At 35.2% G+C, this 22,449-nt stretch overlaps 1 protein-coding gene across 1 annotated transcript in view; it reads right to left on the bottom strand.

The window, feature by feature from the left end:
• The window catches only part of DPYD (dihydropyrimidine dehydrogenase), an 806,347-nt gene that overhangs the window by 334,584 nt on the left and 449,314 nt on the right, over positions 1-22,449 (bottom strand). Inside the window, exon 14 of the mRNA XM_003260094.4 lies at positions 8,737-8,901. Coding sequence (XP_003260142.1) covers positions 8,737-8,901 — 165 coding nt within the window. The remainder of the gene's footprint in view (positions 1-8,736; positions 8,902-22,449) is intronic.

Raw genomic sequence — 22,449 nt, 5'->3', positions numbered from 1 at the left:
TCATTCGGGAACTCTAATTACACATATATTAGGCCACTTATTGTCACCAGCTCCCTGATGGTATGTTTACTTCTCTCTCTCTCTCTCTCTCTGTGTGTGTGTGTGTGTTTCATTTTGGATAGTTTTTATTGTTATATTTTTAAGGTTACTAATCATTTCTTATGCAATGCCTGAAGTGCTGTTCATAGCTTCCAGTGTACCTTTCATCTTATTCATTGTAGTTTTCATTTCTGGAAATTTTATTTAGATATTTTATCTATCTTCCATGTCTTAGCTTTTTGAACATAAGGAATATAATTATAATAACAGCTTTATTGTACTTGTCTGCTAATGCTAATCTTGTCAGTTCTAGGATGGTTTTAATCTATAAATTTTCCTCCTATAATGGCTTATGTTTTTCTACTTATTTACATAACAGGTAATTTTTTATTGAATGCTGGATATTGTGAATCCTACCTTTTTTGGTGCTAGGTATTTTTGTATTCCTATAAATATTCTTCAGCTTTGTTCTGGGTTGCAGTTAAGTTATATGGAAACACGTTGATCCTTTCAGATCTCACCTTTAACATTTGCTGGGCATGACCAAAGCAGTGCCCAGCCTGGAGCGAATTATTTCCCAATACTTAATTAAGAGTCTTATTTATATTCTATTCAATGCTTGTGGTCATAGGGTTTTCCAATCTGGCTGGCAAGATCAGTCACTATTCCCAGATATATGTAAGAACCAAGGAGTAGTCCATGTCATTCCTCCTTTTTTCCAGTCTCTTTGTTTACTCACATGCATGAGCTGATCTGTACTCTGCTGCATACTCAAGAGAACACCTGCAGATCTCTGGAATTCTCTTTATGCAGCTCTCTGCTTTCTGTACTTTATCTTGTGAATTCTAGCCACTTGCTCCTCCTCCTCAACTCAGGGCCTGGGGCAAGTCCTTTGTTTTCTGTCTTTCAGTGACCACTCTCCTTTATTGCCTGATGTTCCAGGTCTTAAAAGCTGTTGTTTCATGTACATTTTAAGATTTTTGTTGTTGTTTCCATTGGGAGGGTAAATCCAGTCTCCATTTCCATCTAGGATGCGCTAACATTTTATTTTAAAGAACTATGAATGTCCTATGTCAAGAAAATACTTGGCTACATGGAGCCGTAAACTAATCACAGAACTGTGAGCCATATTACATATTCTGATTCATTTTTTGCTACCCTTGTTTTGTGAAATTAAATATATATTTTTTTTCTTTGCTTCTATGCTGATACCAAGAAAAGAGCTCACTGTTTAAGTGTTTTAATGAGAGGCTGTGAAGTAAAATGAATGAATGATATTAAAGCAGGGGAGTATAATAAATAAAACATTAAACAAGGAGTCCAAAAACTTACATGATATAGGACATATAGTGAACTCAAATTGAAGGAATCACTGAAAAACATATTTAGCGAGTTAGTGTTTAATTTTTAAATTGGTAACTATTTCTGAAATGAAGTATTTTGTATAAAACCACTAGTTCACCAAGTTTTGAAAATCAATTGGGCAATATACTTTAAAAGCTATACACATGCTGTTACCTTTGACTTGCCAAATCTCCCTTTCGCAACATATAAAAATATTATTTTAAAAATAGGTATAAAAACCAAATGCATAAATATTCTATGCAATCTAATTTATGGTAGTGAATAATTACCGTGTGTCAAAATGTTATACGTAATCTTTCACAATGTTTACAACAACCTCTGAGGGTCACACAGATGAGGAATTGAGGCTGAGCGTGTCATAAAAAACAAGTCAGAGGAGATGTTGAGATTCAAATCTGTTCTGACTCTAAGCCCTCTGCCTTTAGCTCCTAGACTACAACTCTAGAAAAACAGAATTTTGTTAGGATAAGTGGGCATGGATGTTTTTACTCTTAACCACTCATATTTTAAATTTCCACTACTATTATGATATATTCTTTTTTTTTAAATTAGAAGAATATAAATGTCCACAAAATAATGTCACTAGATAATCTGAGCTAAAATATGCCCTGAATTTTGGCAAAGAAAGGAGGATAGGATGTAAGTATATATTGACTCTAGAATTCATGAATATAAGAAAATCACTACGTAAGCTCTAGTACAAAAAAAACTGAACTGTTTCCTGGGGATATACTAGTCTTCCCTTCAATAGTTGCTTCAGCAGTCTCCTAATTTATTTAAAATAAATCAGCATGGGACTGTGTAGAAATCAACAGAAACAAGGACTTGACAAGCTCAAAAAATTTCAGAGGGAACAAAGGAGGAGTCCCTCCAGTATAGAGACTCTTACATTTCTCTTTGTGAATATCTCTTTGGGGTACAAGGCAAAAGAACTAAGGTGATGTTCACGCTCTCGAAGTTCTTTAATAAGCAACAAAAGTAATTATCTTGTACTAGCCATTGCTGGCCTGACAACAGATATAGTTTCACCTGTTACTAAATTTTATTTTTTTAAACAAGTTGTATGAGTGACAAAAAATCCCCCTATTTCTAATAAGTGAAACTTAATTATAAAAACTTCGAAGAAATAGAAGCCTACTTTTGCAGAGGTAGTCTTCATGGAGATGGCAAGAAGACTGTACAAGGGCTGTGAACTAACGTACACCCATCAAATAAGCAATAAGCATCCTCCTCGCTTTCAGGACACCTAAATTTGACTCAGTTCCCTGACTTCCCCCATTTTGGAATACAGAATGTCAGATGAGGCCAGGTAACAGCTCAAATCCAAGTCCAAATGGAGTCCCACTGACACTATTTTCAATAGACAGCTACATCCTTGTAAAGCATTAAGAGCTGGGCATAAAATGTCCTTAGCTGGGACTAAGAGCAAAACAATGCTTGGCTGATAACATATCTTCTTTCTTTGTCAGATTATTTGATTTTTATTTTGAAAGTTTATATTTAAGATTGCCCACTTAAGAGGGTTGAAATAACATATATTCTTAATTTCTCAGGCTACTTAGGGCCAAATGAAATATTTCTTCAAGGTGTAATGGAAAGCCTTCCTGGCCTAGTGCTTTCACTCATTAGCTATGTTACCCAAGACAGTCAATGCAATATCTCTGTCAGTTTCATCATGTGTTAAAATGGGAAAACAAATCTCTGCTCCACAGATACACAAAGCCCTTAGCACAGTGCCTGAAACATATGAAATGCTCTTAATAAATTGTTCTGATATGGGAGTTTTAAAAATATTTAATAATATAGGTCAAGAGCCATAAATAACGCTGGCTGAGTATGTAGTAGAATCAACTGATGAACTTTATAAAAAATACACACACATATATACATACACATATACATATATACACATATATACATATATATACACACACAAACATACATATATATTCGTTGAATCCACAAGAGATTTCTGAAATGATAGAACAGAATAGGGCCTAACCATAAATATCTTTTTTAAAGCTTCTCAGGAGATTCCAATATCCAAACAGAATAGAGAGCTACTGGACACAGGTTCTTAACCTGCAGTCCAGAAACTCTTTATAGAATACAGAAATCCATAAACTTGGGTGAGAAAACATTTAGACTTTTATTTTTACCAATATTCTAAACTTTGACATTTTTCAATCATGAATGTATAAATTAAAAATAAGGCCCCTCGGTCCTCAGGTGAGACAGAATGGACTCTTTGTGTCAATAAGATACCAAATTATAAAGGAGACCTAAGGCCATGCCAGGCAAAGGTAAAGACAAGCACCTCTGCACTTAAAGAATAAACTGTTCTCAGTGCCACAAAGATCTTTTTTTCTTTTTCTCTGGCAGTTAAACAAGCACTGGCCTCAAGATAAGCAATATAAAAACAATTACAGCTCACTGATCACCAGATGCTGACTGACTTCCCCTCTTCCACAAGTCATAACTACAGGTTTGATTGGACAAGAGATGGATTTTAGCAACTTTCTCCTGATAAGGGATTACAAACCATGGACTGGTTCTGGCCAGTTTACAGAGGCTGTGCACTGAGTGCCTTCATGTCTCTGCTTCACCTTTTGATGTATACAGCCCAACTGTAATACATTCAAATGTTGTCTCCACTGCAAAGTGAACATTGCATGTATATAACATGCATGTTTGTTCAGCACACATGCATTAAGACCCCTTCATGCATATTCATAGCTTCTCCTATAACCTAATATGTAACTTAAATGTTAAGTCCCCCTTCATGAATATTCATAGCTTCACCTATACCTAGTATGTATACTTAGCCAACCCCTTCACCATACATTCCTGTCTCACCTTTCTTCCCTTGAAGTTTCTGTCTCTGGTTTTGGCCAGAAGCCTGCTTCCTAGCCCACAGGTAGTAATACTTTCTAAGTATTACTCCTTTCTAAATGTATAAATTGTCTGATTTTTTTTTTTTTTGGAGATTGAGTTTCACTCCTGTGGCCCAGGCTGGAGTGCAGTGGCGTAATCTTGGCTCACTGCAACCTCTGCCTCCTGGGTTCAAGCAGTTCTCCTGCCTCAGCCTCCTAAGTAGCTGGGATTACAGGCACCTGCCACCACGCCTGACTATTTTTTGTATTTTTAGTAGAGACGGGGTTTCACCATGTTGGTGAGGCTGGTCACAAACTCCTGACCTCAAGTGATCTGCCTGCCTTGGCCTCCCAAAGTGCTGGGATTACAGGCATGAGCCACCACACTCAGCCAATTGTCTGATGTTTTTAAGATGACAAATGCAATAAACCATAGTGGCACTATTGATATCTGTCACTTTGCACCAAAAGAAATCACAGAAAATCACAGTAGAGTTGCTGCAGAAATCTCAAGTACTTATACTCATCACGACATCAAAATTTTAGTAGTTATTAGACCCACCACTAGATTGTTACTTAGTGCCTTAATAAAAAAAATACATTACTATATCGTATATTTTAAGTGAGATAGAATCCTTTGTAACCCTATGAATTTTGTATTATGCCTTCAAAAATATTCTGGAAAGAGGCTCTTAAGCTTCGCCAGAGTGCCTGAGGAGTCCCTGGTACACATGAAATGTTAAGAACTCAATATTTAGAGGCTATTGTTGTCAGTAAAGCACCTTCAGGAGTGCTGATGTAGATCAACTTCTTTGGAGTCACTTTGAACCTAATGTGTACAATGCTGATCTCTCAGTAATTAACTGAGAAAGTGTTTTTTACAGAAATGAGGTGTATTGTAATAGATGTATATTTACATATCAATTGTTCTTCCTTATTAATTTCTCTAACAAAGCCATCATTTCCTTTTCTATCTTCACTAGCTGATTCACTGCTGAAGCCCTACCTTCTGCTTCCTACTTTAGCTGCCACAAATGATAAAAAATTTCAGTCTTCGCTTCCTAATTCAGTGCATTCAAAGTGCAGCATGTATTTTTTGTTAAAAAAAATTTTCCCCGGCCCGAAATATATGATTCATAAGGCTTTTGCATTGAGAATAAAAGGATTCACTAAAAATTGACTTCTGCAAGCCCTAGTTATTCTGTACATTTAATAATAAGCATTACAAAATCTCAACTTAGGAACAAAAAGCTCTTAGTCAGTAATAAATTGTCACTATAATGATCAATGTGCCAAATTTAATTCACGGATAAATAAAAGGAAACCTTGAAAGCCAAGCAGAAGTCTAGTGTGAATGTAGGCTTTGGTATAACTGTGACAATTCAGAGATGAGCCCTCACAATATATTTCACAGGTCTCTCTGCCTTTACATTCAAGAAGTTCATCAGCCGTCTCCTCTGGTTCATGGTCAACTGGTGCTCACCCTCTCTGGAAACAGAGACATTAGCTACTGATATTAGCTGACCTATATCCACACCCAGCACAATTCTTTTTATCAGAAAAGTTAGCTTTTGCTTAGAAGCTGCCACAGTGGGTTGAATTGTCCAGTCCCTGTCATTAAAGGTGGCAGCCATGCACTCGAGAATGATGTGAAAAAACTCCAGCAAGAGTGATAATTAAACTTGGAAAATGAAGGGTCACCTTCTTTCATTCAGCTCATTGGGCAAACCCATCAGAATAATTCCAAAACAGCAGGGGACTGTCTACTCTCAGCATGGCAATATCGAGGTGCACACACATTATTTCTATGGGTTCAAATGGGAATGCCATTTTAATGGTATTTAAAATGTTATCTTCGATATAAGGAATAAAAATGTTAGAAATTAGTTCTAGGAATACAGAAAAAGAATAATGTGTATAGTCTAAATAGGGAAAGAATCAGAAACAAGAAAAGTATGCATTGTTTTCTCAAGAAAAAGCATTCTAAGAGAAGAAAATTATTGCCAGGGAAATTGAAAAGAATATTAACTATGTCTCTTCTTTCTACTTGACTGTAGAATCACAAAGCAAGGGTTTCCTCTCAGCTTTCTTGTCCACTTACTGTCATTTCTTGGTGGTCATTATTACAACAACTTACTCTTACCCAAAAAAGAGAAAAAGTGTCACATGAAGCTAAGACAATCCATTGGTACAAGTTATTTTTTAGGAAAATATTTTTTTTTCAGACACATTAGCTTATCTAGATACTATGGAATCAGTATTTGGGAAATTATATTTCATACCATTCTCATGTTGCATTAAAATGTAGTACTAGACCAGGAACAGTGGCTTACACCTGTAATCCCAGCACTTTGGGAGGCTGAGGTAGGAGGACCGCTTGAGTTCAGGAGTTCAAGACCAGCCTGGGCAACATAGCAAGACGTCATCTCTACAAAAAATTAAACAATTAGCCGGGCATGGTGGCATGCACCTGCAGGCCCTGGGAGGCTGAGGTGGGAGGATCACTTGAACCTAGGAGCTGGAGGCTGCAGCGAGCCATGATGGAGCCAATGTACTCTGGCCTGGGCTACAGAGTCAGGTGCGGGGGACCCATCTCTAGTTAAAAAAAAATGTAATACTGAATATTTAAGGACAACATAGGCAAATGCACTGGATCAGAGAACACTCTTATCAGACAGAGCATGGATGATAAAAGCAAATTTCAAGTTCAAATTCTAGCTTCACCATATATTACGTGTGTAACGATTGATATGGTACTTAATCACTGTGTGCCTCAGTTTCCTCATCAGTGAAATAGAGAAAATAATACTACCTATCTTATAAAGTTGTTCAAAAAGTTCAAATGAGCTTAAAATAAATAAAACTTTTGTAACTGTGCCTAGCACAGAGTGAGTGCTATATGAGTGCTCATAATATATTATAACCATTATTATCATGTTGCATGTTCAGTACCTGGCAGAGTATTTAATATTTAGTAGTGTAGATCAGGTTTACAAATATATTATTTCTTTTTAGAGTTAATCTTTTTTTTTTTAGTCCTTATCATTCTGAGAAAGGCTTCCCAAAAGATGTGGGTCCTTTAATAAACAAATAGCTCAGCATAATTCTTATATAGAGTTAATTATATAATGTGAAAACAGGGATAATTTTCACGTCAAGCTCAGGAAGGGAAAAATTCCTAATAAGCAGAAACTACAGATTTTAGATGGGTCATGATAGTTCCCTTCACATCCAAACGACTATCTTGAGGAAGATAAATTACATTCGTTTTATGTGCATGTATTTTATTTCAAGTTAATGTATTTTATTTTATTTCATGTATTTTATTTCAAGTGCATGTATTTTATGTCAAGTTCTATGTGCATATATTTTATTTCAAGTTTATTTTATTTCTATGTGCATGTATTTTATTTCAAAATTATCAAGAGATAATTTTGAAATAATTAGAGCTGTCTAAAACAGAAGAAAAACTTGATGGGCAAGGCAATCGTGTGATTTCTATATTCCTTTGTAAGAATTTGCAATTTATCAGTTTGTAGACAAACATCCACCAATTTCAATAGATTTAAAAATATTTATCATTAGTATACTTCAGTGTTGTCTTTTGTCTTTGAAAGACACATGTAGGTAAAAAAATATTTTCGATGACATAAACACACACATTGCAAACCTCAACCTCCATTCACTAACAATTCATTGAAAGAAAGAATGAAAGAAAGAGAAATAAGTTGTGTGTATCTGAAAGAGACAGAGAATTGAGGAGGAGGGAGGGGAAAAGGGAGGAAGGAAGAGAGAGAAAGAGGAAGAGGGAGTAGGAAAAAAATAGGAAGTGGGAGAGGGAGGTGGGAGGGATAGGGACAATAAATGAATGACATTAAGGATCACCCTAACCAGATTATTGAAGAGAAAATATTATCTATTATATTTAAGCCTGATTTTACTGCAATATTTAGGCATGGTTCTTTTAAGAGAAAAAAAGATTTTATACAAGATAGTTGACTCATTTACTATAGAAGTGTTAAAATTATTTAATAAATTATTTCCCACTGAAAAAATATAAACTTCATAGGAAGATATGCTGCTTCTGCCTCAGGTTTATATTTAAAATGATTTATAGTCTGCAATTTCTTCCTAAGGTCATCACCTTCATAAATACCAGCCACATACAGTGAAAGCCAACTCAATAAAATGAGCATTTTATTTCTCTTCCTTCTGCTTATGTAGATACTTCTTCCATCTTACATGGCACCCATTTATAACAAAGCTTCACATTGTGTGGATTTTTATGAGTTCTTGAGCTTTTCTTTCTTTTTTATCTTTCTATGCATCAGCAAAGCAACTGGCAGATTATTTAATAAAATATACACATTAATATTTATAAGCCTATGAATTGGATGTTTAAATAAACATTCACCAACTTATGCCAATTCTCTTGTTTTAGATGTTAAATCACACTTACGTTGTCTGGAAAGTCAGCCTTTAGTTCAGTGACACTTTGACACCAATATGCAGCCGTTTTCTCACTGATGAGCTCAATATTCAGAAAGGAGCTTTGTCCAGGGCCATACATGGGGCCAGAGGTGGTTCCCCGGATGATTCTGGGGGAAACATTTGTCACAATGTCCTGATGAAAGAGTAAAGATATTGAGTCGCCTTTTGACAAAGAAAAGCTATAATCTTTATTATCTGCTAATTTCCATATGACAATATTTTATGAAGTCCCTTCTCACATTTTTGCAGGGGAATTTTTAATATACATTAAATTAGAATTGAACATAAACTACTTGCAAATAAAAAGGTAAAATAAAGTATTTGTTAGCTTTAGCTAAATTACTTCTTGTAATTCTAGGTTTAGAACAGTGCAAAAATAAAAATATTTATATTCATTAACACTCATTTAGGGCATACTCATTTTAATTTGTTTGCAATTAAATAATAAAAATATGATAGGTAAAATGCAAAAGTTTATCATTTCTGTCTATTTAATCTAGGTATCTCCAATCATAGTCTAACTCCAATAAGAATTAATGTCAGTAAAAAGTTTATATTTTTTTTTCTAAAAAAAGTAACTCTGATGTAAATCAGTGAAGGAATACATATTAGTATTACTAGCTCATCAACCATTAACACACATTCTAATAAACTGGCTAGGTCAAATTACTTATAGGATTATAACTACATATTCACATTCAATGAGAAGAAAGTCACTTTCTCCAAGACTGAAAGGAGTATATCAATAACTTCCTGATACCTATAAACAGTAAACAGTAAAATTAACTTTCTTGTTAAGTGTAATTAACAATCCACAACTGCTTCTAAAGCTGTATTAACAAAGAAGAATAACATTCTTCCATTACTTAAAACTAAAAAGAAACAAAGAAGGAAAATGTTTCTTTTGCCAACTTCCAATTAAAATTAATTTTGAGTAAAGGTCATTTAGTTAAGGATTTATCAGAATTAGTCATTTAAGTACCCCTCCTCACCATCTTGTCACTTTTAGTAAGATAACATGAACCCCCATTAGTATATAGCAATTAAGGTCAATTTACATATTTTAATTAAGAACCACCCCATATAAAACAATTAGCGTAATAGGCATACTAACTGGATTTCATAACATTTGGACGTTTTTCCAACTAGATAGACAGGAAACCTTAATTAGCATTAATTAGTGCTGATCTGCATATGTTTGATAAGGCATACCCTTGCCACAAAAGATTATTTATTCCTGAATCTGCCAAATGCTACAGTTGCAGAGGATAAAAGGACTTTTCTTCACATTGCATGTTAATTTCTGGTAATTTACATTCACTTTTACATGCGAATTAGTATATTATAAAATAAATGGTATAAATGTTACAATAAGCCTCCTGAAATATGTACATTTTAACTTATAGGAATCATGCCAGTTAATTTTTTACTAATTAAGCCATTCCATTTCTATTGTAATTGTGTGCAACATCACCAGCCTTGCTTTGATTTGCTATTGTGAAACCATGTTTCACAATCTTAATGGGTAAAATGACAAACAGAGTTACTCCACGAAGCTCAAGCCTTGTGGGTCAATTTCCATCTTGGCAAATGCTTAAACGTATGTTCTGCGTCCCTACAGGTGGCTCTGTGAAGCTCATCCATTGGGTACTCTGGTGTTTTCATGGTCTGAGAAGACAATTCTTGAAATATTTCACTTAGATGAGGCTGGTTTTCTTCTGTGTTCCAATTTTTAAGAGCCATACCCTTTAAACCTTGAGACCCTCCTTTCCTCTGCTTTACTCCCTACTCTAAGTGCTCTTCACCTAAGTAAGTTCAACCTAGGTCACAAGTTGTTCTCTACACAGGATTTCTTAGCCAAGGAGGAGTGAAGTCTGTATTTAGTTCACCAAGTCAAGAGCCCTGGTACTGTGTTGGCGAGCAAATAATGGGGCATCTGCTTTTGACGACCATTTTTTAATTTATTGGTCACCTGGAAACAGGTGCTTCCTGCTTATTCAACAAAACTGATGCATGTTAGCAGCATCCCTACTCCTGCCCATTCTCCATATCTTCACTTAGACTTCAGTTCCTTTGAGAAGTTTTTCTTTTCTCTCCAACTCCATTGAGTCTTAGTAACATGCTCTGACTCATGCCACCATAACAATATATACCTTCCCCAATTGGCATTCTTACTACCATTTATTGTGATTGTCTATATTCCTGACTGTACCTTCCACTACAGCATAAGACTTGTAAAGAAAGAAACTATATTTTGTTTACTATTACATGCCCAGCTTCCAGCCTGGCCTTTAGTGGTGCTAAAATAAAGTATTGTATATTGAATGAGTCTAGACTAAAACCATAGGCACTAGAATAAGTCTTGTCCTGAGGTATGAGAACCAAAGACATTTATTGTTGGCCACATTCTGCTGCTGAACAGACTGGTGGTTTGGGCTTTGATATAGTTTGGAGGTGTACCCCACCCAAATCTCATGTTGAAATGTAATCCTCAGTATTGGAGGTGGGGCCTGGTGGAGATGATTGATTGCATCATGGGGGAGAATTTCTCATAAATGGTTTAGTGTCATCCTCTTGGTACTGTCCTCATGATAGTGAGTGAGTTCTTGTAAGATGTGGCCCTTTAAAAGTGTGTAGCACCTCTCCCCTCTTTCTCTTGTTCCTGATTCGTCATATGATGTGACTGCTCCCCCTTCACCTTCTGCCTTGATTGGAAGCTTCCTGAGGCCTCCACATTAGCAGATGCTGTTATGCTTCCTATAGAGCCTGCAGAACCATGAGCCAATTAAACTTATTTTTCTTCATAAATTTCCCAGGCTCAGGTATGTCTTTATAGCAAAAACAGGCTTTGATTCAAAGTTCAGGATTTATTACTATGCTTAGATCTTTTCCTTCTAGTCCATTTGTCTAGAATTGGGTTCTTGCTTGCTTCTTCTGATCCTTCAGGGACCCCTTTTTCTACAACTCAGTACACCCCCTCCCATGGATAGATCCCTGAACCAAGTGCTGTGATACAAACCACCCACTGCTAGAGGCCTTCTCACGCAGCCTACTGTGACGACTCCCTGACAGAAAGCATGCTTGAACTTCATCTCACTGCAGCTTCTAAGACCTTCCTGGTTGCTAGTTCTTAACTGCTGGGTATCGCTGATCTCTAGGATTTAAATAGAATGCCCCCATTCAGATACAATCCAACTCCCAGGCTTTTTTAGTTCATGTGGATGTGAATTCTTAACCTGATCCATGACCACCTACGGTATTTCCTAGCTAATGAGCCTGTCCAACTACGGTTGTCTTTTACGTTTGTCCTGTATGCTAAGAACACATCTTCACAGTATTCATAGGAATTTTTAAAATCTCATAGAATATAAAAGACACAGAATGGAAATTTCACCTATAACTAATAAGGAAAAAATCTTCATGGTTCAGGAATTCTAAGCTATATGCTATATGCTATTTACAGTAACCTACTAATAACCACAAGGCCACCATCTCACATTCGCCAAAAGGATCAATAAGCTGACAGTATTTAATTGGAAGACAGTCAAGAAAACGCTTCTTTCTTAAGCACTTCCCCCCTCAGTAATACCTCAAAGCCTACAATTCTACCTTTAACAATTCTTTCTTTGTGTATTATGAGTTAAGTTTCTTGTTAATGTTGGAGCTGGTTTATTTTTCTCTTCTATGATGTGGTGTTAAACTGTAAATACAGCATAGGAGAGTTATCAATGATCTCCTTAATCAAGATAATGAACAGGAAGTACAAACCAAATCAAAGGAAAATTTATTTGCTTTATGATAGAGAATGCTTTTTCCTTTGTGTTGATTTATAATAGAGAATGTTTATTTAAACAGGTCAATTTTCTCATTCCTTAATTCAACCAAAGATAAAAGGCCCTTTATAACTTCTCAAATTGCAGATGCCTACTGTCGTAGAACGGGTTAACTATCTGTAAGGAATTTGTTAGCATCATAGAAATTCAACATTTTCCAAATTCAACTAAAGTGCAAAATTCCAATGTATTCATCCAGTAATAAATCGGTAATACAAATTTTATTCTAGGTTTTCTTTCCCAAATTCAGTCATGTTTGCTATTGTTTTGCCAAAAACCTTCTCCACTGACTTGAGACTTTTAGAATTTTTAAATTAAGTGAAAGATGAATGAAAACAAAGATATAACCAATTATCTTTGGTTATATAACTAGAGTTAGAGTTTCAATAATTGGACAATAACTTACTAAAGCTTTTGACCTGGGAAGACTAGAATTTGAGCATGATTTCATAAGAGAATATTTTGCTTTAATATTTAATGGCTAATTCTTATTAGCATTGCTTAAGGGAGTTAATATAACAAAATAAACATATTCAAGAATAGTTAGAGTAGATAAGAGTTCATTCTCTATAATAAAAAAGACAAACTGCCATAGCTCTCATCTTCAGTGCATTAACGATATTCAGATATTTTAAAAACAGATGTTTATAGAAAAGGAAGTGTTAGGTAATAGCTTTGCTTTATGTAATATTATAACTACCACTATAACATAAAGTATTAGTGACCTTTTAACATTTGAAGTGATGATAATGATTTTTTCTCTATCAGAAAAGAGATTTAAATGGTAAGCAGACTGATTATATTTGTTTAGGTTCATTTACTTGACCTCTCTTATTATAAAAACTTATGATGTTTCCATGGTTACTACTGAATTAAAACAGTCACAATGGCCACAATGAACAGAAAAAGAAAACTTTGCAGAAATGTCTGAGTAAGAGGCTAGAAAAAGAATGGGGTCAAACAAAGTTGGATGAAAACAAGAAATAAAATTTGCAAAGTGAATCATAGCTACATATACCATAGTGGATGAATTTTATAAACATCTTGTTGAACGAAAAGGGCAAGTTCTAGAAAAATATATAGAATATGACACACAACACAAAGCAATATATTATGTAGTGAAACATACTGATAGGATAAAACTATGAATATAAGTAAGGTAACAACTAAAAATAATTCAAGATAGAAGTTACTTCTTGGAGTAGGTAGATGCTGGAGGAGAAATTGGAAATGGTAGAGCAAGGAGGGCTTTCTGAAAGTACTAGTGATATATAATTATAAAGAAGCTTCACTCTTGAACTGCAGAAATGTGTGGCAGAATGAGAAATCTGTTCAATGAGTTATGTGGTAACATAGTGTATACTGCTATGAGTTGCTGATAAAGTCTTATCAGTTTACTTGAAAACCTGTAACTGAAATCGAAGAAACATTTGTTTTGTTTTCTTAACTTCCAAGATTCTGCTGCAAATATTTTGTCAAAAATATTTTAATTATTTGGTTTTATAAACTAGGAGTTCAAAAATTAAATGTACTTCATGACAAACTGTCTCCTAAAATATATCACTTTCCTAATAAAATCCTACTGAGATAAGTACAACACAACCATACATTATTTCACAAAAGAGGAAAATCACTCTACAGAGAAGTCTAACAACAAATATCTTGTTACAGAGTCGGATTCCATCATTATAAATCTAACATACTGATACCCTGGGAATAGCTAAAAGTAAAATAAAATTCAAGTGTGGCCCAGTTTCTAGAACAATTGCACTACTATGAAAGAACTCGCTAACATTTTATTTTCTTCATGAACTAAGTATATTAATATTTGATTCCTCCACAGAATAAACTTTATAATGGTCAGAATAATCTCCACTTGGTTTTCTTGGAGGGGCAAAGTGGGCAAGATGAGTATTTGTTCTCAATAAATCATATTTTTCTCTTGTAGTATCTTATATAAAGACAGTACTCAATATCTGAATTAGTGACAGAATTTGCCCTTTTGTCATCAGGAACTTCAGACCTATATACACTGAAAACACAATAAGCAAAAATAGCACTATTATCCTAGAAATAAAAGACAAATTATCAGAGAAGTTGTAGCACTGACATTGTAGAAATAATAATATTTTAGATATGTATAGCACAAATCTTTCACATATATCAGTCTTTTGAAATTATCACGACCTATATCCATGGTTGCATATCTAGTAAGCATTAGAGATGAGACTAGAACTCAGGTGTGCTTATGTGATATGGATAATAATAATGTTGTTAGTGACCTCTTAACATTTAATATACATAATAATAATTAGAACTTAGTTGCAAGAAAAACAAATCAACTTGAATAAGTTAAATTTTTAAAAAATGGGGTGTGGTCTATTTATTTTAAGGAAAAGGAGTATTTCACATAACACACACAAATATGCAACTACACCTCAGCTAGGAATCACTCTGTGTCTCCTCTCTGCTTCTGTTGGCTTAACTCTTCATTTTTCTTTCTTTCTCTCCACAGAGGGCCTCCTTTGTCTCAGTTCACATGATAGAATATAGCTCTCTGACAAGTCCCAAGTTTACAAGTTGTAGGGAAAGACACTCCTCCAAACTTGTAATCTCTTAGCCAGATTTTAACCTCTGGTGACAGAGGCCCTAATGGGCTTAAGCTGCATTAGTTAGTCATCCCTTGTTTAATGAACTATGTCTGGCAGGATAAAATTAATTAGGATTCACACAGATGCTCAGGTAAACAACCATGGCGTAATTGAGAGCCGGGCAACTAGTATTACAGGAATCTGTGACACCAGGACCAGTAGATTTAAATTCACCTTAGAAACTTTAGAAGAAAATATACAGACACTGATAAAGGATAATTATCTAGGAAAATGGTGGTAAGACAGGCAAAATAATTATCATTTAGTGAAATAAAAACTCTACATAGTCTTGAATCAAACAAGATGGTCCATTTCCTATTCCTGAGGCCCAAAACCTTGCAAGATCAAAATTCTAAGAATGCCTTGACATTCTCCAGTGTTTTAGACTATACTGGGACTCTCTCATTATCATGTGTTAGTGTGTTGAAGACTGTCAACACAAAATGGCACGGTGTGTACTTAATCTCAGTCTTGGCCTAGGCTGAACTGATGGAATGGATAGATATTCTACGTAAGAAGGGAAGACAGTGGAAGAAGTAGTAAAGGAAGAACAAAGAAGAGCACATTGTTCTAAAATAAATAAGAAAAAATGTATGACCTGGTTAGGCTTAAAAGAGGGGAATAATAAATGAAAACTGACCAGACTGAATGTCTGCTATATGTCAAGGAAGGAGTTTTACTCACATATTCTCCAGTGCTCACCCAACACCAAATGTTCCTCACCTCTTGGATAGTGTGTCACATATATAAAGCATGTGGTGTCTTATACTGCAGAAATATGGAGATTAATTTTCTGAATTTTATTTATGTCTGACTGATGAAAATACTGGCTCACATAATCATGTAGCCTTTTGTTTTTCCTCTTGCCCTTTTTCAAAGAGCTTATGATTTTGTAAACTAGACACTAAAAGTGGTTTGTTTTGTTTTTTGACCTTCTCATCTGCCGATCCGGATAACCATCACTCTGTCACGGAGAAGTTGTAGGATATTAAATGAAGCAATACAGCACATGACTGGCATGTGGTATTTGATAAATAAATGTTTATTCATTCACCAACTCACTAGCTTCAGAAACAGTCAAAACAAAAGTTGCAAGAGTTCAGGTGACTGGCTTTAACTAGTTCACGGCTAAAGCTGGGAAATAAACCGGAAATGAGGATGGGAGGATTAAATAGAGTTGGGTCAGATTGCAGAGTCTTGAATGACTGTTTTAAGGAGTTCAAACTTTTTCTGCAGGCTTTGAGAATCCATTGTGTTCTGTCTCCTATTCAAGTTATTAATACCAATAGCTCACAGCAGCTGTGCATTCATAGAGATAAGTTTTACAAGAAACAGATGAAGGGCTTTTTTAGTGCTGATATCAGATGGATTAGAACGTGATTAATCAACAGACAGACTGATTAAATTATTGGGTTCACTGTTCAGATAAGAGGTTTTGGATACACTCTGCCAAACTGTAATTAACTTAGAAATTTCTGTTGGCCTGCTTATAAGATGATCGTGTGATATGCTTTGAAGAAATCTTTTAAGGCCCAGAATAGCAGCTGTGAAGGTGTAAGCATGAGTCAGTTTTAACAATTATTAATTATTTTCAAGTATTAGAGCAGAATTTTCATTGGAAGTGATAAATATTTTTTAAAATCTTTACTTTTAGGAAAACTTGTGTAAATCTCTGGCTCTACAGTCGACTGCAAACGAAATGACTACTATTTAAAGGAGTATCTAAAAGAGTCAAGAGAGGAGTTTTCCATTTCTACAACATGGTTAACAAGATATTGAAAGAAATCCCTTGCAATATAATACAGATAAACCTACTGGACAGGATATGTTTTTTTCTAAAAGATGCATAGCTGTACTGGTATCAAAATAAGGAAATTTCTGAGAGATCAGAAATAAGCACAAAGCAGAGATTCACAAGGGCAAACTAACTGTTGGGTGGTGTTTACCTCAAGGTTTTTGCCCATCCCTGGTGGCCTAGAAACTGAGTTACAAACACTTGAGACAGCAGACAAAGTCTGGGACTGACTACGTTGTTAGGTAGAGTAGAAATCTCCACATAAATATAGGACCAAGAAAGAGTGATGCTCTCACTAGAAAATAACTAGAGAGCAATGGCGGGTCATGCGTCAGTTTCAGCTTTAGTAATCAAGGAGGTAAGTCTCTTCTAAGAATCTTAACCTGTGTGAGCCCCAAAATTTAAACTGCGAGGTTAAAAATTTGGTTTAAAAGTGGTTCCTAGTCATGATATCCTTAGATAACTAGTAAAAGCAATCTCAGACCCTCTCTGAAAGAATTTACTTTACCTCAAATATTTATAAATTCCCATAAATACATTTTCAAGGAATGTGAGCCCACCAGAGAAGAAAACCACTAATGACATGAGAAAAAAGATATCATAGGTGGGAGCCAGTGCAAAGAAAAAGCTACAAAATCAGATCTACCAAAAAATGTATATAATGGGATTACTGGATGTAAAATATAAAAAATTTAATATGCTTAAAAATACAAGAGAGACTTGAATGTATAAATAATGAGAAACTCAAAGTTTATCATGAAGATATTACATATGAGCAAATAGAATTTCTAGAAATAAAAAAAAATATGGAAAATTAAAACCTAATGGTTTAGGGATGATATGATGATATATCTGGGAAAGTTACCTGAAAGCACAAACAAATGTGATGCAAAACATGATCGAGAGGTTAAGAGACACGGAGAATAGCTTAACGAGGTAAAGGAAAAATCAAATTGCAGTTCACAAGAAGCAAATGGAGAGAAATAGGAGAGGCACTATTTCCAAAGATATTGTCAGGGGTTTAATAGAATTGATGAAGGGCACCAATTCTTAGATTCCAGACACCAACAAACTGAGGAAAATAAGTTTTTAAAAAAACTGATATCTACATACATTGTAGTATATAAGAAAGGGAAGAATTAAAAAATAACCAGAGGAAAAAAATACTCACAAAAATAAAAAGCAGATTGAGAGCTCACTTCTTGGCAGTACCAATGAAAACCAGAAGAGAGTAGAATATTTTATATGAATAAGAAATGTTAACTGAGAATTGCATACCTTGTAGACTTATAACTCAAGGATAAAGATAAAATAAAGACATTTCCAACAAAAGGAATTGTGAGCAAATAGTATATGGTAGAGAAAATTAATGAACTAATGCTAATTCTGCAACTAGGATTGATGTGAAAAAACAAAATATTGAACAATAACAAGAAAAAAGCAAGCTGTGTAAAAATATAAAGGTGTGATTATGTTTATATGAAGCAAAAAAATAAACAAAACTAAATAGTACACTGTTTAGAAAAACATTATGTGAAAAACATACGCAAAAGCAAGAAAATTATTATCATAAAACGTAAAATAGTCACCTTTCAAGGCAAGAGAAAGGAATATAATTGAGGAGGCACACATAGAATCAAAGGTACAGGAATATCTTATGTTCTCTTATTCTGTGAAATGAGAAAAAGGTATTCATTTTTACTATATCTTAAACTATATACTTTTTGTAGGTATGCAATTTTTACAGTAAAAAATGAAAACAAACTCATTAAGCAGAAAAAAAAGCAGGTGCAAATCTGAAGATAGCAGTGTTTAACTCTAAGATTGTATGTTTTGCCTCAATATTACCACCTCTGTTGTCATATGGTTCTGAATGATGTTTTAGAAAGAATATTGATTCTAGGCATTCCACTAACAAAATGATGAGCTTGTATGACATGATCCTTTGGGATTACAGATCCCTTGGTGGATCCCTAATCTACCACTGATGAGGATTTCAAAGTCATTTATCTATACAACTACAAAACATACAACATGGAAACATTTCAGATTGGAGATACTGCTATCTGAAACCCTTGGCACAAATTTATGATTTAGAGGCATTGAGGCTCAAAAAACGATACCCTGAAGTATGGTGCGTTGATACGCTGAGTACTTTGAACTAAAGGAATAGCCTCAGAACCAAGGTCTCTCTGGCCTTCTCCCAGCCCCCATCTCTTGATCCTTTCTCTCCTGAAGTGCAGGGAGAGGCTTTCTCAGAAGTTTCTTTTATCTGACTAAAGGAAATTCCTCCTGAAGAAATGTCATTGTCCTGAACTCCTTCCCTGGAATCTACATTAACCAGTAAAGATTAACTCCTTGCAAAAGAAGAGACACGGCCCAGCACGGTGGCTCCTGCCTGTAATCCCAGCACTTTGGGAAACTAAGGTGGGTGGATCACCCGAGGTCGGGAGTTCGAGACCAGCCTGACCAACATGGAGAAACCCTGTCTCTACTAAAGTACAAAATCAGCCAGGCCTGGTGGCGGGCCCCTGTAATCCCAGCTACTCGGGAGGCTGAGACAGGAGAATCACTTGAACCTGGGAGGTGGAGGCTGCGGTGAGCTAAGATCATGCCATTGCACTCCAGCCTGGGCAACGAAAGTGAAAGTCCATCTCAAAAAAAAAAAAAAAAAAAAAAAAAAGAGATCACACTTAGACTTTTCACCTATTCTTAGGGCTACTACCTGGGACACTTTAACTGCATAATAAGACAACCTTTGTTTTCAGTTCAGTTCCTCCTTTCACCCTTCTATTACTTGTGCTGCCACCTCCCCTCAGAAGCCCCAATCCCCTACTTCATTCTGTAGCTCAAAATATTATTTAGGCTTCCACAATTTGGCACTCCTTAGAGTCTCATATTTTGTGGGACTTCCGTGTATATGAAGGTGATAAATTTGTATGCCCTTTCTCCTGCTAAATCTGTCTACTTTCAACTTCATTCTAGAGATTTCAATCATAGAAACTTTGGAAAACAGAGAAAGTGTAAAACTTCCCTATAGAGGTAATTTCAAACTCATATTAAAGTCATTTCGGGCAACACACACCTCTGTTTTGGCTACCTTAGGGAACCTTCCTCACCAATATCCTACTGACTAAAACGGAAAGACAAAAATGAGGAGGATAAAAAATTTGTTTCTGCCAAGAATCTATGAAACTATTCAGCTAATGAAAAATCATTCATTTGAGCATACATACAAAGTCAAACTACCCTAAATATAAGTTAAGCAGCTATGAGATATAATAATTAAAATAATAAAATTTGAAGTCTGTTTTCTCATCATCCTACTCAATAGCATTCTTTCATATATTAGGCCATAAAGATGCTTGTATTATAATTACAAAACACTATTAAAAAATGTATTATGTCCTACAGCACTTAGCCTTGACAAACAATTACTGGATCTCACATTCAACTGAATACAAAAAGCAATCTTTATCACAAGGTTAAAATTAGCCTTGGAACAATAAATGCTTTCAAAGCTATTCAAACTCCAAACTGCTTTGCATCAGTCTCTTTTGGGGAACCGAAAACAAGTAAACTGAAGGACATTTGAAAAACTTCCTGTCTGTGTCTTCTCAAATTATTTTTTTTTTTTTTTTAGTTTTATGAGACAATCATGTTATACCTGAAAGGTGATCCATATGGCCCTCACAGGGTAAGGTTTCAGAAGTTAAAATCAAAACCAAACAAAAATAATTAACCAAGTAAACAAAGAAACCCTAAGAATTCTAGATTTCACAATGTGTTATTCATAATAGTACTCTATCAGCACTACTTTTCAGGCATTACTATAGAAAAAAGTGAATAAATTTGACTTATGGAGGAGGGATCTGAAAGCAAATGGGAGTTGTTAGTTCAAACCCAGAATTCTAAGATAATACACTTCTCACTTTATCCTTCAGAAGACAATATGATATATAGAATTTCATCATTTAAATTACTTAACAAATTACTTTAATCAGAGTAGCTTCTCTTTCTGTAAAAGGTGTTGTAAACTACAAATAAAATTCTAAGTCCCCAATAATATGAATAGGCCCCCTCCTCTCAGTCAAGGGCATTACAAAGTTAACCTGAAAAACTAGTTCAGGTCATGATGGGAAGGTCAGGCCGGACATGCCTCATTCTACATTAAAATAGAGATTATTTTAACATTATTAGTATTAACATTAAAATAGAGATCTTAAGACTGATGAAAAAAACTTTTTGTGCAATAAGACACCAAATTCCAGCCTCACTCTAGTATAGCATCACATAACAGGTTCTGAAAGAAATTGAAGTATTTTATCCTAAACTATATTTCTTTAACATATTTTGAAATGGTCCTGCAAAGCTGTCTCTTGTGGGGAAAATCTACTTTCTGTAGAGAATCCCCTTCCTTTTCCAGGTCTTTTCCCTGATCTAGGAGAGAATTAACTAAGAGTCTGGCACATTTTTAAGGCTGATAAGAAACATTTACAATCTATTCTCTCTGTAGCCTGCTACCTGGAGGCTTCATCTGCATAATAAGAATCTTGGTCTCCATAATCCTTTATCTTAACCCAGAAACTCCCTTCTATTGATTCCAAGTCTTCAGATAAACTCTTTCAACCAACTTCTGATTGGAAAATCTCTGAATCTGTGACTTGGAACCCTCCCCCGCTTCAGGTTGTCCTGCCTTTCTGGACTAAACCAATGTATATCTTGCACGTAATGATTGATGTCTTATGTCTCCCTAAAATGTGTTGATATAATTTGGCTGTGTCCCTACCCAAATCTCATCTTGAATTCTCACATGTTGTGGGAGGCACCCATGGGGCAGGTCTTTCCTGTGATGTTCCCGTGATAGTGAATAAGTCTCAGGAGATCTGATGGTTTTATAAAGAGGAGTTTCCCTGCACTCTCTCTTTGCCTGCTGCCATCCATGTAAGATGTGACTTTGTCTTCTTTGCCTTCTGCCATGATTGTGAGGCCTCCCCAGCCATGTGAAACTGTAACTATATTAAACCTCATTATTCTGTAAATTGCCGAGTCTTGCATGTGTATTTATTAGCAGCACGAAATGGACTGAAACAGTAAATTGCTACCAGTAGAGTGGGGTGCTGCTGAAAAGACACCTAAAAATGTGGAAGTGACTATGAAAATGGATAGACAGCAGAGGTTGGAACAGTTTGGAGAGCTCAGAAAAAGAAAAATGTAGGAAATTTTGGAACTCCCTAGTGACTTGTTGAATAGCTTTGACAAAAATGCTGATAATGATATGGGCAATGAAATTCAGGCTGAGATGGTCTTGGATGGAGATGAGGAACTTGTTGGGAACTAGAGGAAACGTGACTTTTGTTGTTCTAGCAAAGAGACTGGCAGCATTTGCCCCTGCCCTAGAG

Source organism: Nomascus leucogenys, chromosome 12 (assembly GCF_006542625.1).
Source record: "Nomascus leucogenys isolate Asia chromosome 12, Asia_NLE_v1, whole genome shotgun sequence".
NCBI classification, from domain to species: Eukaryota; Metazoa; Chordata; class Mammalia; order Primates; family Hylobatidae; genus Nomascus; species Nomascus leucogenys.
Note: the sequence above shows the minus strand (reverse complement) of the source record. Positions and strands in the feature narration are given on the sequence as shown.